The sequence below is a fragment of the Branchiostoma belcheri genome, unplaced genomic scaffold, assembly GCF_001625305.1.
Source record: "Branchiostoma belcheri isolate BF01 breed outbred unplaced genomic scaffold, Haploidv18h27 scaffold7, whole genome shotgun sequence".
NCBI lineage: Eukaryota > Metazoa > Chordata > Leptocardii > Amphioxiformes > Branchiostomatidae > Branchiostoma > Branchiostoma belcheri.
Genome location: NW_017804353.1, coordinates 4,860,890 through 4,878,374, shown reverse-complemented (window position 1 = coordinate 4,878,374; position 17,485 = coordinate 4,860,890). Strand labels below are relative to the sequence as shown.

The 17,485-nt window shown below is 39.6% G+C and overlaps 1 protein-coding gene across 3 annotated transcripts in view; it reads right to left on the bottom strand.

Annotated features, from left to right (window-relative positions):
- Window positions 1–16,777, bottom strand: part of LOC109484449 (ras GTPase-activating protein nGAP-like) — a 64,786-nt gene extending 48,009 nt beyond the window's left edge. For 2 of the 3 annotated variants that reach the window (XM_019787704.1, XM_019787711.1), the window contains exons 1-3: window positions 16,541–16,777; window positions 11,023–11,135; window positions 10,376–10,466 (exon numbers count right to left, since the gene is read on the bottom strand). In XM_019787704.1, coding sequence (XP_019643263.1) covers window positions 10,376–10,466; window positions 11,023–11,135; window positions 16,541–16,583 — 247 coding nt within the window. In that variant the 5' untranslated portion in view covers window positions 16,584–16,777. Of the gene's footprint in view, window positions 1–265; window positions 553–10,375; window positions 10,467–11,022; window positions 11,136–16,540 lie in introns of those variants that run through there. The other variant, XM_019787707.1, reaches the window with a different exon arrangement.
- Window positions 16,778–17,485: the final 708 nt, after the last annotated feature.

Here is a 17,485-nt window from a genome sequence, read left to right as displayed (position 1 = left end):
GTTCAAAAGTTTGATATTACAAATGTCTTTGATAAACATATTAAGAGAAATAGTTGAATACATGGCTAAAGTGCTCCTAGATTATGTACATGTTTCCAAAGTTCCTATCTTTGAGGATTTCTTATTACATCTGGAAGCTATTCTCACCAGGAAGCTTTGTAGACTTATCTAGAAGCAAAAAAATCCTGTGTATTTTATCATAATGAGACACAGAAAAACATAAAAGTTATCTTAGAAATGTGAGATAAAAAGTGTGCCAACTTGCCTTTAACTTTATGGCATTGGTTTCCCATGATGTGGTAAAGTATAGCTGCCAGGAAGCCTGCTAGACCAGCAGCCAAAAGAGTTCAAAGCACAGTTCAGCTTTCCGTTTCTCTCCCTCTCTCTACTTCTCCCTTTGGGTGGTCTTCTCTCTCCCTGCTAACTCATTATTCCAACCATCAGGGTTTCTTCTTGACCAACCATGTACTTTCCATATTCTAACATGTAATAACTGAAGTGACATTATTTGTTCTTAGTCCTGGAAGTTTTGTGCTGTGTCAAAGGAAGTACCTCACCTGTCTGTTGAGTCAGGTGTGTAACATGCCTTATATGGGACTTCCTGCCCAGCTTTTTGTGTTACCTGTTCAGGTGAATTGTTTGCTTTCTCATATGCCCATAGGCAATATATATTACTGCAATTATGATTTGTTGAACCTTACCCTATATCTATTGTAAGACTGAGATCAATATATATATAGTCTGTGTACATACCAAAAATAGTTCACTGTAAAAACCAGTTAGTTCCAACAAAAGTAATGTTAACACTGTTGTAATGCTGATACACAAAAAGTTGCTATGTGCACTTCACCATGGCCAATTCCACCTTTATTGGTCCGGAAGTCAGTTCTGATAAAACATTAATGACTTCTTACAAAATCCACAGTACAGTCAGAGACGGTGGGGGTTACACAACACAACATTGGTGTACAACTTCCTGTACATAGTACATAGCTCCAGGCAAACCAGGAAGACCACAATCCCCTTACATGACCAAAAGGAGACAAGAATAGTTGTGACCTGACCCGGCAGACAGACAATGGGCAGGTTGACGTAGCAGTCTTGTGTACATACACACACGGGGGTAATGAATAGCCTGCTGAGTCATTGTGTTAAACCACAAACATTGGAGACGTCACAGTGAAAGTACAGGTACAGGTACTACAGGTGTACACCCAAATGAACTCTAAAAGTTTACAATTCCTTTTGACCAATTGTGAAAATAAAACTATGTAATGAGAATGTACATGTACATGTATGTATGTCCATTATTACTCGTTAGTAGTTCTTTAAAGGCACTCTATGTAGTTTTTTGCGCAAAAATTTGGAATATTCTGATTATACTAAATTTCAGTGTTATTAACAGTTACTATCACTTTTCAACACATTTGTGTCATTATTTCACATTTTTTACGTATATTTTGTCCGTTCAAACAATCCTTGCTCAGTACCCGGTGCCACCGGTTTGCTCTGAGGACAACAACAACAACATACAGGGGTTGCCCCCTAGGGTGACTAATTGGCCCGGGCATGCCAGGCTTGATTGACAGGGGCACATGTGACAAGATATAGCCTCCTTAGAAAAACACTCATATCTTTCACATGAGGTGGAATATAATTATCAACTTGGCGTATTTTGTTGGGCATGAATAAACTGTGGTCATCATCCCTTCAAAAGAGATAAAAGATCTGGTAAACGATTAGGTATTTCAGAAACTGGTAAGCTATCAACTGACACCCCACTGGGATGTAGGTCAAACCACTGGCAGTGGGCAATACCATATGTACGGTGTGGCCTGGTGTGGCCAGAGGTTGAATAGAAGATCATTCACAGTTTTCTAAGCTTATAAGGAGCAAGGATGTTGTATTTTTTGTTGCGGAGTATAATTTTGGAATACTAAAGGGTTAAGTCAATGTACTATGTAAAGAAAAGAATGAAAAATATACTTTTTGTATTGTCAAAAAACTACATAGAGTGGCTTTAATACACCAGAGGTTGTTCTTGCCTCTGTAAGTGTTAAGTAGTTGCCAGTTTAGTCAAATTGTCAGAATCTATTCAAGATTAAAATACTTCTTACTAAATGACACCCTTTTTATTCATATAAATTTTTATGTACATGTATCTGACTGAGCAGCCCATACTTTTGGGACTTTTGAAACAAGATAATTTCTTCCCTGGAGTTGTACCAAGACCTTCAGCCCTGTCTACCAGATACCATCTCTGTCTGACAGCAGGACTTCCAGATAAGGCACTTTCTGACATCCTGACTCCATGCTGAGGGCATGATGGGGGGTTTGGGAATCAGAAGAAATCTGTGTTTTCAATAATCGTCAAACAAAATCCTGATAGAAAAACCTTCTGTTCAAATAGTGTTGTAGCTCGTATAGGTACTTCAGGTATATAATTGTAACAATGAAAAATGGGTGTTACAGAAAAAAGGTTGTTCAGCGATATAGCCAGTAATAAAAACTCCTTCTTGACCCACTGTGTAATACCCACCACATAGTTGGCAGGAACATTGAACCTATAGATCATGTACGTCATGTACAGGAAACACTTCCTTCACATCATTGTTGCTAAAGATGGTCAGTACAGTACAGGGTGGGCGATTGCGCACTTCCCTAAAGAGTTACATGTACAGCCACAAAGAATGAAACAATACAGAAATTTCTAGAGGACCCTAAAAATCATGAACATCCATCCATGGCTTCAAGAGTTATGTCACACCACAAGAGCAGAAGACTATAGTGAGTAGAATCTTTGTCAGGTTAGCCTGGATGTCAGCCCCATAGCACATAGCATACTGGGCTCATAGTTACTAGTATATCCAAGGAACTGTAGAGGAACTTGCTCTTCATACCATGAAACATAATGTGAACGAAGTTGGGCCCAAGAAGACAGATGCAAAACTTACAGAAAGATAACCAGGAACAGACATTTGGCAGGCTTTCTGGGTGGATCATTTTAACATCACATCTTGATTCTATCACAAAAGGAGAACAGAAAGGCCTTTCTACCAACATCAGTGCATGACTGTCTTCAATGTAGGTGGATAGGACATAATTGAGAAAGATAAGTACAGCTCTAATGACAGATTATATAATCCTGCATGGTGTAACTATTTGTTTGAGTGCAGGACATTCTAGACTTATTTAGGAAATATCCTTGCAGGAAATGGGGAAGGGAGAAACAAGATAAAACTGAACAAAGAAGATACACGTACAAACACGTACCTTACAAGCTGTGAAGATTTGGTCAGTGAGAGAATTTGTCGGTAATGAAAGGAAATCGCTGAAGGTCAGAAGATCTTCACCATCATAGGACTAGGAGGTCACAGGGTGGTTTGGAACATGCCAGCAGACATCTCATCTCAACTGATTAGGTGCTAATGGTCAGGAGGCCATGTGGTAACACAGAAGATACCACTCTACCGAAGGTAGTTTTTCTATCATAACACCCACTCTATCAATACATTAGACATTGAAATTCTAAATTTCAAAACAGCAGAAGACAAATCTAAATGACGAAATCTTAAAATAGCAACAACAAGAACTTAAACATTACAAATTATTGCATACTACACAAAATATCCTGTCTGCATTTGAATACTAAATTTGTTCACCCCTGCTAGGAATAGTCCATTTGTGATAGGGTACTCGCAGACACACTCCAGGCCTGGTTTTTTGATTGACAACATTCAACTGGTGATACCAGATAACACATTCTTTGGCCAATTGATGCCAAGGTCTGTTCCTGTGGCACAAATTGGAATAGTCCAGTTTTACTTCCTGAGATTTGATTCAAAGTTTGATATGCTGAACTAGGTTCATCAGCGCGTGGATTTATACATCAATATAATCAATACAGGGTGGATACAAAAAAAGTAAAGGGGTGGCATTGTGGTTAAATTGTGTAAGAATGAAAAGTCTTGTTGATGTCCCACCCACTTTACATTTTAAATGGTGAGGTCCCAGTCAAAATGTAGGTCATTCCCACACATGTCATTGTATTCAATAAAGAAATCTTTCACTGACTTAGCACTATTTCTGAAAACACATACCAGCATCTACATCAATAATGATTCCCTGTAGATGCAGGTACATTTTAAATGAATTTGATATCAAGTTTGTTTTCCTTGAACTAAATTCATTCTAGATGAACTTTTTTTTTCCAGATGAATATTTTCCAAACTCTTCAAATGATGTGACATCAATATGCAAGTAATGAAGTGATGCAAGCCTGTAGAATGATGTTCTTTTCAAGTGTCCATACGAATTAAACTTCAGGGCTCTAACATGCAAGCAAGTGAATAAAAACTAGGACAATCCTGGCCATCAGGTGTCTGGAGGATTTTCTCCTGGGACAGTCTGTTAGACAGCCCAATTAGACCAGTAGAACATTGCTGCTTACAGAGAAAACAAGGAAGACAGACAGGAGGAGAACTCATGGTGCAGCTGTGTTAGTATTTATCTGACTTGAAGTCACAATTGACAGGTCTGACAAATCTACTTATCTAGAAATCATGGAGAGAGTATTCCTTGTCTGGCCACCCACAAATATGCCAAGAAATTATTAAACGAATCAGCAGCAATGGAAAAGTGGTACAAACGTACACAGCAACAAATTCTTTTCTTCAAATTCTTGACTCTACAAGTATCAGGTACTCCAATATTAATCATACAATTAAGTTTTGAGATACAAAATGGCAATATACATGTAGGTGATTTTCTTTTTGTTCATTTTGTTTAGAAATGCTATGTTATGCTTTGGTTTGTTTTAGAAAATGTGAGTAGTGAGTAAGTGACTATTGTCTGTAGCTGTATTATAGCAGCACCCCCTGTTGGCAGACAGTATAAATGCAGGCCTCAGCGTTCCTAGCTGACATCATGACCAATGCTGCAATGTACAAAAGGGGGGCTAGGTGATGCTGCACAGCATTCAGGCAGCCACCTTTTAGTTGATGACAAGATGATAGTAAATATATAAATTCAATTCATTTCCATCAAGTTTTCTGGTTGCTCCATCAAAAATCCATCAAAATCATACAAGTGGGATATCAGTCAGTATACATTTTGTACTTTGGTACAAGCCTTTGCTGTTACAGTTTTACACACTGACCAAGGTACTTTGTCAGGCCCTGTTTTCCACATGTAAGCAACACATGATCAGTTGCATCTGTTGGCAAATTACATCCAGTCGGAAGTACTGAACTGTACTGACAGGGCATAATAAATATGACCAAGGCAGACAGCCACAGTTGACACATTTCCAAGGTTTGTCGCATTTATACTGACATCCCGCAGTTCTCTGAACCAGCGCTGAACTTGTAGTGTTGGAATATCTCCAGTGGAAGTGCCCGTTTTATGTCAGAAGAATCTTATCTTGTTTGGGAGGATCAGCAAATGTTTTCCTTGACCCACATGTAGAATTCACTGGAGACAGCAATTAAACACAACACACAAACATGTACAAAGGGATTAAGATAGGAACCTGGGAACCCAGGAATGGACACACAACAGACAGGCTGGGGAGAAAGGTAACAACATGATAGACAAAGTCCATTCAACTTCGTGCAGTCATGATGATTGCAATACAAACTTTTGACAAATTCAGACATGCAGGTAACAAGAAAGGAGACTGTAAAGATCTGTAAAGACATAAAAAGAAAACGGAAGAATATCAGGGGGATAAACCACAAGGAACTGTGAGAGATTATATGGTATGAACTGTGGAAAAAAGTTTGACACCTAGATTTAAGAAAAAACATGTGTAATGATGTGAATAATGAAAAAAAAAAGAATATGGAAGGAAGTTCAAATTATTTACAATCAGTTCACCTTGAAAGATTATCTTTTTTTTTCAGAAGTAGCATTTGTACCTTTTCAGAATATCTAAAATCTATCCTGGCCTTTCAAAAAGGTTCCGGTTCGACAGGTATGTCTGTTGGTTCGACTCCTGACATTTGCAAAACGCGGAATGTTTTGTGGAGTAAATCACGACTTTCCTTAGCCGGCGTTGATCGCCCAGCAGGAAGAACCAATCCTTGCCACTTGCCAAAGGGTAACATTTACTCACAAGGGAAGCAACCAAGCCTTCTATGGATACACTGTTGACATACTTTGGGCAATATTGGAATTCAGCACTTACAGCACAGGAGGAAACTTGAGATGAAACAGGGAGGTTTCACCTAATCTACCCACAAACCATCCAGTCAACAATCCTAAACATACTCATTATCTGTACCCAAGCTTGAGGCAAAAATAGCAAAAACGCCAAGCTATAATACAAGCAGTTTTCACTGCATTAAACAAAGAAATTTCGAGGAATTCTTGTATGTATACAGTTCTAAGTGTATGGCTGCGAGTTGTGGGGCTTGCTCAACCATTATAAACATGTAGGAAGAAGGGATATATGGGTGGATTAGCAAGCTTCCAGAATGCATTAAGGTGCAAGATGGAAACGCGTGATAAGGAATGGGTATAAACAAACAACGTGTTGGTTATACTTGCTCTGCTGTAAAACTCTGTTTTGGTCTATCCAAGGACATATTCTGAAGGGAAAGAAACACAACAGAAATTGCATTAAGGCTTTCCGGTACACTTTATGTATCTTACCAGTATTCAATGATGTCATGATGATCATCATGTTTTAACTTTTTTTAGATTTCTACATTGATTGTTTTCTTAGTTGTGTAATCAATCTGATGGAACTGACAGTGACATTGACAGAAAATATTAGCCCTAGTAATGGGGTGATGAGGTCTTGGGCCTCATCACAGAGAATTACGTGGAGTGACACGCCCGTGACGTCAGGCGCCATCCTGCTAAGATCTGCCAGAGGCGCGGTTAGTAGTCAGCAAAATTGAGAGACTGACATTGGGAAAGACCAGTGTGACCCTTTGTGGCTACCATGACATAAAATACAATCACATGTGATATCCCACTTCCTTCCCTGTACATCTTTTGTACCCAGTTTGGCACACAGAAATGAAACAAAGCTACTTTGCAAACTTTGGCGCCTCCAAACGCTTAATCTTAATTTCACGCTAATCAATTCTGTAATCCCCAATTCAAAACTTGGAATACCCAGTACACATGTAAAACATTACAGCCAGTCACTACATGTATGTAAATCATGCAACCTTAAACCATCCTGATAAACCTACTTTGATGCATGAACTTGCCTTTCTCATATCACAGTCCTTGAAAACATGTGTTTGTAATTACCGTGTGGGTTGACTTTGAGCCAGGACACGGAGAAAGGTCTTCCAAACAAATTACTGCACACCTGTTTCTTTACATCCTCCCACCAAACCTCAGCACTGAGTCTCACGCTCCAGAAACACTTGTAAGGGTTTGTAAACAGGGCAACACTGGCTGGATGTTTACATATAAAACATGCAGCGACCTTGAGCAGAGAAGTTTCCCCCTCTTTAGCAGATGGGGGGTGGTTGTGTGAGACTGGGGATGTTTTTGTGAGCTGAGGAGGTCACCATGTGGGATTGCTATCACAGAGGGGACTTTTTACATAAACATATTCCATGGTGGTGCGCTTAGGTGTCTTTCAATTCTCTCCTTCAACAACTAATCTTCTAAAACTTCCAAGGGATTACTCGAACAAAACATCATTTAACTTCATGCTCAACTTCAAGTTAGTCTATAAAATGATAATTTGTAAGCACCTACATGTAATTACTTAAAGGTTGTGAACAAAAAAACAGTAGTGTAAACAAACTATGAGTCAATCAGGAAAATTGGAAAAGGGGAATACTCTTCTCCAAGAATATAGAAAAAAGCGTTTCTTGCTGTAAGAATGTCCAAACAGATGACAATGTTTTTAGACTTGTCCCGATAACTCCTAAAAGCAAAACATACCACAGGAATTATCAGATCAGGAATTGAGCCTTTTATGTAAATACTGGTCAAACTGAGAGCCAGGGTTGAGACTCCCCAACTTAAGTAAGCATCTAGTTTCATCCTTATGGTTACAAAAGCACAAGGAGATAGTGACCAAACCTTCAATAGCAGTGTGAAATGCACTGAATCTATGCGAATATTGAGAGACACTGTGTGACATGCTGTCCTAATGATGTCATTGGATATGTCACTCAGGCATTGATTGGACAGATCCATCTTCTCATTGATTGGGCACATCTATCTTCCCATAAATGCACCTACTGTGTAAAAGCCCATGTGATAATACAATTACCGAGTAAAAGCCCATGAGATAATACAACTAATATTTTAAACCCCATGTGATAAAGCAGCTACCATGTAAAAGCCCATGTGATAATACAACTACTGTGTAAAAGCCCTGTGTGTAATACATGTAAAAGCCCGTGATAACATGACTATATTGAAAAGCCCATGTGATAATATGACTACATGTAAAAGCCCATTAGATAATACAACTAACATTTTAAAGCCCATGTGATAATACAGCTACCATGTAAAAGCCCATGTGATAATACAACTACCATGTAAAAGCCTATGTGATAATACAACTACTGAGTAAATACCCATGTGATAATACAACTACCATGTAAAAGCCCATGTGATACTACAACTACCGTGTAAAAGCCAATGTGATAATGCAACTATCAACTTAAAGCCCATGTGATAATACAACTACCATGTAAAAGCCCATGTGATAATACAACTACCATGTAAATGCCCATGTGATAATACAACTATCATCTAAAAGCCCATGTGATAATACAACTACCGTGTAAAAGCCCATGTGATAATACAACTATCATCTAAAAGCCCATGTGATAATACAACTACCAAGTAAAAGCCCATGTGATAATACAACTAACATTTTAAAGTCCATGTGATAATACAACTATCATCTAACAGCCCATGTGATAATACAACTACCGTGTAAAATCCCATGTGATAATACAACTACTGTGTAAAACTAAAAGCCGTGTTATACATGTAAAAGCCTGTGATAACATGACTACATGTAAAAGACAATGTGATAACATGACTACGTGTAAAAGACAATGTGATAACATGACCACATGTAAAAGACCATGTGATAACATGACTACTTGTAAAAGACCATGTGATAAAACAACTACATGTAAAAGCCCATGTGATAATTCGTTTACACATGATAAATGTGACTGTGATCCAGTGTAACTAGTTTCCATGTAAGTTTGTAAATGTTTTGGCCCGGTGGTTATGTAGCGGTTTGGTTCCCACAGTGCGGTGCCCAGGGTAATGAGAATGCCACAAATACGCCCCCTGCCCTGATGCCACTGCTAAACCAACAGGGTCAGGAACCAGAATGTCTCAGCTATGTCAATGGGACCAACAGATCACAAATCTACAGAAGATTTTCTCTGGTTTTGCCTTCATAATTTTTGCCATCAGACCCTCAAATTCTGTGTTATGATTTTGTATGATAAAATTTCTTTGACATACATACACCTCAAACTCAAAGTAATAATCTCATAGATCAAATGTGTTTCTTTGATATACACTAATATGGAATCAAAGCAATTAACGACCGCCACACCATAACTGCTGCTGACTGCAATTGCTTTACACATGTTTTCCCTCTGAGTTAACAACTGTACCAGATGAAAACTTTGTGAAATGCCTTCTGGAGTGTTCCCAACATGTTTGTCCATATATTTTCTGGTCCTTGACTATCCAGGCCAAACAGTGGGAACTAATGGGCAAACAGATGATGAAAACTGCTTACCAGATTCACCATCACTTCTCAAGTGGTCAAGTTTTAAAGCCTGGTTCCGTAAAGATACTCTGATGTATAACAGTAATGTGCCTAATACACTTTGAACCAGTACATTTTTTAACCGTAAAATGTACTTTTGGACTGATCTGATATTTTGCTAAGTGATAATCTGCTGTCACTTATGACAATAGGTACTCAGGAGGAAGATTCCTCAGAGCATGATGAGGTGTCCACAACAACCATTATCATCACAATGGAAGAGCACAAGAGGAGATCCCGCAAACAAGACAACTTTCAAAATAGGAACCAGCACAACAGATAGAAAACCCATCAAAGAAATTTAAAAAGATATCAAGACCAAATTGTGTAGAATATTGTAGTATGTACAGGCAAACTTGCAGGTGGATCAAAAAGTAAGGATGGCCAACAAGAACCTCCACAAAGCACTGTACTGTCCTCCATATATATGCTTAACATACAGCATTTCTTCAGGGACATTTGGATGCATATGACATAGTGTTAGACAATGCCCAAAACCTGTGCAAAAGATCCCAACTAAATCTGACATGGAAACAGGCCATGGGGAGATTACTATTTAGTAAGTACCAAGCAGCATGAAACATGACTTACGTTGTTTATCAGGAGATAGAAGTGCCGCCTTCGGGAGACTTGCACCTTCCTCCTCCTCGGCCAGGAGAGTCTCCGACAACTTGGAGGCGTTCTGAGAAGATCAAGACATCATGCCAACATCAACACAACATTCTAACATCGCACAACATGCTGTATAACGTGGGCTGAAGTGGTACCCTATACTGTCTTTATCTCCAGTTGTGATTTTAGATGTAAGTTCAGACATTCTTTGGCACAATGGATAATCTTCAACCCAGATATCAAGATACAATCTTGGCATTTGAGGTAGGTGCCAAGAAAAACAAAGGAACAAAAACATATTTCAAGTCACTTCAAGTCATATGCATTTAAGCTTGTGCTGCACATTTTCCCTTGGCATAAATGTATAACAAAACCAAGTACTACACCCTTGTGAGTTCATTATTGGATAGCCATTGAGTTGCTCACCATTCTACACTGGCTTTTCCAATGAGAACATTGTTGGATTATTGAAGAATTTGATAAAGAAAACAGCCACTTTGGGATTTCTGTGTCCTACATAATATGTAACTGACTGTGTTGCCATATTCATCCCCAACATTTGTAGTTTCTTTAAGTTTTTGTTCCTTTGTTTTTACCAAACAATTAGATTAGAGAGTTCTTCTGACCTCTTCATCCTCGCAGATGTACATGGCTGTTTCCATGACGACACAGAAGCGATGGACCCACAGATCCTCCTCCTCCACATGGTCTGTTGTTGAGGAGTCCAGGGCCAGGGGATCTGCAACATCAGAGTAAAGCAACAAGTTTAATTAAGATACTGTAAGATACTTGACAATTCTTTCATTGACATCTTTTCTGGTTTAAAAAACATCAATGTGAAATTCCGTCTTCCCGCCACTTTTGATGCACTCCTGACGTCATCACACTTCCGACTTCCGGAAAGTCAGCGATTGCATCATACATCTGACAAAGGTTGACAAGGTCAACCGAAAATTTATGGTGAGTTCCCTTCTTGTGTTGGAACAAAGCTTGAAATTTACAACTATGGATTCTACCGACACAGATGAGCTTTCATTTGAACAATGTGAGATGGTTATTATTGTTTGCAGGCGTGGCAAGGGGAAAGGAGGGTTCACTGCATTTGAAGTTCACGTTTGAAATATTTCTGCAGTGCAGTAAAATCACAAAACCGAAAATTCGCAGTGTCATGATTTTATGAGAAGAGATCACCACAAAAACCATTAAAAATATCAAATAAAACCTTGGCACTGGTAATGGCAGGAAGAAGGTGAAGGACACCCATCCTGCCAGTTCTGGCATTAAATCATGTTGGGCAAATACCAACTGTCAAGTCAACAACACCGAAACGTGTGTTCCCATTTTGACTGTGGCAGGTGCGGCCTGTGTGTCCGCCCTACTTCCGCACACTGAACACGGCTTAACCCCCGCAATTGGTAATGAGGAATTTCTGTTTGCTGTTACACATAATAACACAAATGTATCTCCAACAGCTGAAAAAGCAGTACTAAGATATGATCCATAATAGAAAAGCCGTCCAACATCTACTAGTATCAGATGGCTGTAGTGAAGAATGTTGCTAGCATCACGTCTCCATAACAGAAGAACGCGCACCCCGAGGGAACTAATAAACGGGCTTCCAGTCTGCCAAGGTCTAGTGTCCTGGCAGAAACAGATGATCCGAGCCAGATGGCCCCTGTAGTAACTCAATTAGAAGGGAACACAACTGGCGCAGCATGGAGGGGGATGTCGCAACGTCCGACACGAGAGGAGAGTGACTCACTATTATGTCAACTCTGGACTTGTCTAATTTAATCACCATTGGTGACTGATAAAAGTCAGGCACGACGAAATTTGAGTAATCTGGCATGGAAGCTCTCACTACTGTACATGTATGTGTAATGAGGGAAGACTTGAAAATTTTTTAAAGCCTTGTTGCAGGGTTTGAAATTTCAACTGTATACCTGTCACAGATGACTGGGTTTCGGCCAATGATCAGTGATCTTTAAATCTAGCCACTAATGGTGACGAGTGATTTTTCTTCACAAATCTAGTTTAATGGTGAGTGATGGGGAGATTTTGGCTTGCAAATGCAATAGGTGGGGGTACATTCGGACAATACTTGTCATTCATCAAGTAAAGGGTACTTTTGTAACCAACAGAACTGTGGCCTGAGATCCTAGCCTCTACCAGGCTTTAGGAGATGGCTTGAGAAACTGCACCCAAACTGTACTCCCCAGCAGACCCACTCCCTTATAGTATGTATCTCTCAATTTGGCCAATTTCTACATTTTGCAGCCGCCTCCCAAAGCCTGGTAGAGGCCATGAGATCCTATTTAGTTGGGCTTGAGTCCTCTCCTTCCGGCACTAACCTGAACACTGCCTATCTCACTGATACAAATGAAATTTCTACTATAACTCCTGATCCCCAGATGCCGTCTTGCCAGCAGCAGTTTCAGAAATACCTTATCTTGTTCCGCTGTAACAGACAGAACGCTGACCTAAATCAGATTAGAAAACCAGCGAATAAATCTCTGTCTCAGTGTAAACAAATAAAGATCTTATCATGTAATAATCAATATTCTACATTGAATTACAGCTAAAATTTGGTTACTAGCCGGAGGCGTCTGTGTATAATGTGTTTTTGTATGTCCCAGATTCTGAAAGGACCTTTTAACGTTGTACATCACACAGACATGGTATCATCCTGCATATCAGTATCAGTCTTTTCCTGATTTCAATGCGGATTATAATATTTCTTGTAGTATTTCTTTGTATATCTGGCACATTATGAAGTTACTAACATGTCATTGTCATACAATTGGATCCCTGAGTTGCCAAAAAAATAAAAGTCTCTCTCAGTAAAATATGCCTTTGTCTCTTTCACTCTCAGATCAGGTCCTAAACTATTTGGTGACCAGGTGTGTTACATAATCGTTTGGGGTCATTAAAATGTCCCAGTGCACAGCTGGTTTGGAGTTACTTTATAACAAACTGGTTCAGAACACTGGAAATACATAAATCCCACACCATACAGCTGTTACCCTATAATGAATAATATAATTTGTCGCATTTTTTAAAGAAAACTGACATCACAAGGTAGGCATTTTGACAATAGTAATTGACTCAAATAATAATTATTATCATTGTGGTGGTGCCAGGAGAATCAACTTGGGACCTGATTTACTCACAGACAAAAAACTTACAATAAGAAAACTGTGTACTTTTGCATGAACGAACGTCAAGAATATACATTTAGATTGTACCGTATATTAGTTACCTCAAGGGCTGGCGTACAATCTGAACGTACGTTCTTGACATAAATCAAAACAGGCTAATTGAAGACCCAAGAAAAATTTGACATGCGCAGTTTTCATACGTCCGCGTGTACCGTTCTAGGTTTTGGGCCAAGAGTAAATGGGGTCTAAATTTCAGGGAAACAAAAAACTCCTTTGTTTATGTCCTTGCAAAATAAAATGTAACATCCATAATGTTGTCCTTGAGCAAGAGACAGGCTCGAGACTCATTAGATAGCATACATTCAAGCGATTTGTCGCCACACCCAGTTTACAAGTGTAGATTACCTGTGTGGTACACCTACTTGACCCTTTTGTGAAATGTTGGTCACTTGAAAGAAGTCGAATTAGCCACAAATTTTACAGCTGACTTGTTGAATGTAAGAAGTATACTCAGATTACACATACATCACTGACCAGTTCAATTCTGCACATCACGGCAACATTGTCTGCAAATCTTGTTTGTGTGGTAGCCACTAGGCATTGTAACGTTACATGTGTGTATGAAACAAGAACAAATAGTACGATTGAGAGCAAAAATTGAAACAATTCCCTCAGAAATACACCAAATATCTGACCACTCCCCAGAAGAGGAAAAGTCACATTCTCTACAGAAGTAGTGTATCAGGTCACTGTTCTTTCAACACAGAATTCCTCAGGGCTTGAATTCTTTCTAAGTGGGAGACAAAGCTGTAGTGTTATGTAAGACAACATAAGTCAGTACATGTCCAGACTACTAGTATACATTTAGTACAAAAATACTTTGTTAGCTGCATTCGACTATTAGCAAAAGAATGGATTGTGGTGTCCATGCTATGACAAGTATTGACTGTCTTCGGGCAAAGCATAGTTGGAAAGCCTACATTTTAACCCTCTTGTTTTTGGTCAACCACCCACTTTTTCAGTGATTTATGAGCACACTTCAGTCTTAATCCTGTGCAAGCCATAAAGACAAAAGGTTTTGTCAGCATAGAAAATTAATACTAGTAACGTTGATGCATTTAACTGCAGTCCTCTACTATACAACCACCATAGAGAGCAATAGATGACAAATATCTCAAAATATTGGTGATGGTCAATATTTGAACTTCCTGTAATATCATTCAAACTTTCATTTGCCAGAAAGCCCCTACGCTGGTAAATGAAGATTGATTTGTTTGCACTTGTGAGTGCCACAGCAACAAATCTATTTTTATGCTGTTGCCATGAAGAAAAATTACATTACAGAGTTTTTTGACATCATACATGAAACCCTTGTCTGTTGTCAAGTACAGAACTTTTAGTGAGAATGTTGCTTTTCTTTTACCATACTTTTAAAGTCTTTTTATGCATGATTCCTCTGATTTTATCATAGAAACTTCTTTTTTTTATTCTGTACAGCTGTAATGGTACATATAAACAATGGTACGAGTATTAGTAGACATTTACAGTATGGTTGATGTTGAAAATCTATTTTGGAAGGATAAATATTTGGCAAATGATATCTGCAGCATACATGTATGTATCAAAAACATGGCTTCTTGAGTGTTCAGCAAAGTCTGCCAGAGACCATGCTAGACTTTGATTGCGAGCCCCACTTCACATTGTTTGGCCCCGCACAATGCGCCACCACTCAAAATCTCCCCCTACCATTTGACGAACGTCAAGACGGTGACATTATATGCCTAGTCGGTATCTCTAAACATGCCAAAGTTGCAAAGTCGGCCTGTTTGCGAAGCTATTGTGGGGTCACAAAATTTACAGTCCATTCCTGGGTATACTGTGTTATTATCTGGGTCATTTGTAAACATTAAAAGGTCGCGAGGTCAACTGTTCCACCTGACCCTCCATCTGTCCTCTTCAAACTGCACAGAACCACTTCTAAAAGCAGCGATATGCACCAGAAACAGGAAACCTCTCACTCTAAAGAGGTGTCAGCGACAGGAAACATACTGTTCCAATAGGAAAGGTCAATATTTTGGGTGTAAAAGTAACGTTATAGTTGGAAAAGGGTGTGTTTTTGTTGGATTACTGTGTAAGTGTGGGGTGGTGTCCCGCAGCAAAAAAAAAAAAAAATGGTGGAGGGCAAAATCATGAATTATGTGTGCTATTGTCCTGGACAGCACAAAGACTGCCACTGGCCTGGCGGGCAACATAATGGGGACAAATGAATGCAAAATGGAGCACCGTGAAAATGAACAAAACACGAGACAAAATGGGCCAAAGGTTCGGTTTCTAAAGTAAGGAAAACTCGCGTTCGCTTCCGCTGGGTTTCGTGTTCTTGTGGAAAAGTCCCGAAGTTAATTTATACACGGGTTATGATTCATTCGAAGAAGAAAGGGCGTTTTTTTTCCCTGATGAATATTTTGTGGTGAGTTTACCTCCCTGGGGAGCGTGGATCGCGGAAAATTATGAAGGGCAAACCCCCCTCCCATTTTCAGTCAGTTTCAATCACAATCTGTAAACACACAGATATTCCCTCTAAAGCTTTTTCTGAGGTTGCACTGACTGTAACGTTACAGTATCGTGTAGGTAAACAAGAGTAGAAAGGCATATCCAGACGGCTTTTGTGTGAAGCACAACAGTTAAGCCAAATAATACGTCCCTGCTTTGGTTCAAGTACGTTTGAAAAGGAAGAACCTGTTTCAACACGGCGGGGAGATCACTTTTCCCCAAATCTGCCAGGCTCGCCAGAAATCTTGGTAGATTTTAGCTCTAATGGTCCAGTTAACGTGGAACTAAATCAGTTCAACGTGCCGGGGCTTCCAACATGAAGGCAGGCGGTTGGGGGCCGCCTTAAATGGAGAACATATCAGCTAGCCATCTCGGACCTGCAGCTGACAAAATCCGAACTGACAACTCGCACAGAAAAAAAACGCCAAACTCTCACCAGAAACAAGCAGCCAGCCGTCCACCGCCGCCTCTCCTGCCATGTCTGGGCCGCCGATCGCCGAGAGAACGGATCAGTACAGCTGCCTAGTCCTCTGTTCGATCCATCGCCGTAACCTGGAGGGAAAGGGCATCGCTGGAAATCAAATCTAGCGGGTAAAACTTGAGGAGCCGACGGAGACACGCAAGGAAAATAGGCAATCAATGCGGGCATGAAATGTAATTCCCACAGCCTCGCTGTGAGTCAATATGGACCGTGCCACTTTGCTTTGTAGGGGTGCGCTACAACATCGTAATCTAACAATAATAAGGATCTACAATGATTTATATAAATGAAATTGAAATTTTCTCATACACAGTAAAGACTCATGATTAAGAGGGGAAGTTGTCTTTCTGAGCCTTCAAATGAAGTGAAGGTGAAGTGGAAGTGATCAATGAAATGCTCTGTGGTAAAAGCGCCACCCAGTGTTCATTGGTGGTATTACAGTTAAAGGGAACACATGTCATTTTGTTCCGCTCAGTGGTGACTCAATAGTTGAGTTATACTGAGCCTGACACCTCGCGAAAGAAAACTACCGATTCGTGTGCAGAATAGAAATGAGAGGAAGGGCTGTGGATATAGCATCGGTTGTCCCTTTTCCGAAATCAATGCGCGCTTCAACAATTTACTTTGGTTTAAACTGGTACAAGGGAGTTAATTGCCAAGGTTCTCGAGATTTATTGACAAAAGAAGGCGAACACTGTGAGAATTGTAAGTTTGCACTTGTAAGCTAATAAAAACTGCAACCTTGCTAGTCTTCCTACTTCTCTATTTTGGAACCCTACTTAGTGGTATGAATTGCGGGGGATGCAAAGCTTTGAAGGTAGGAAAACGTGAGTAATTACTCTAGGGGTGACAACAATATTATTCAAAGCTACTCGTCTTCTTCGAGAAAGTTGGAACGGA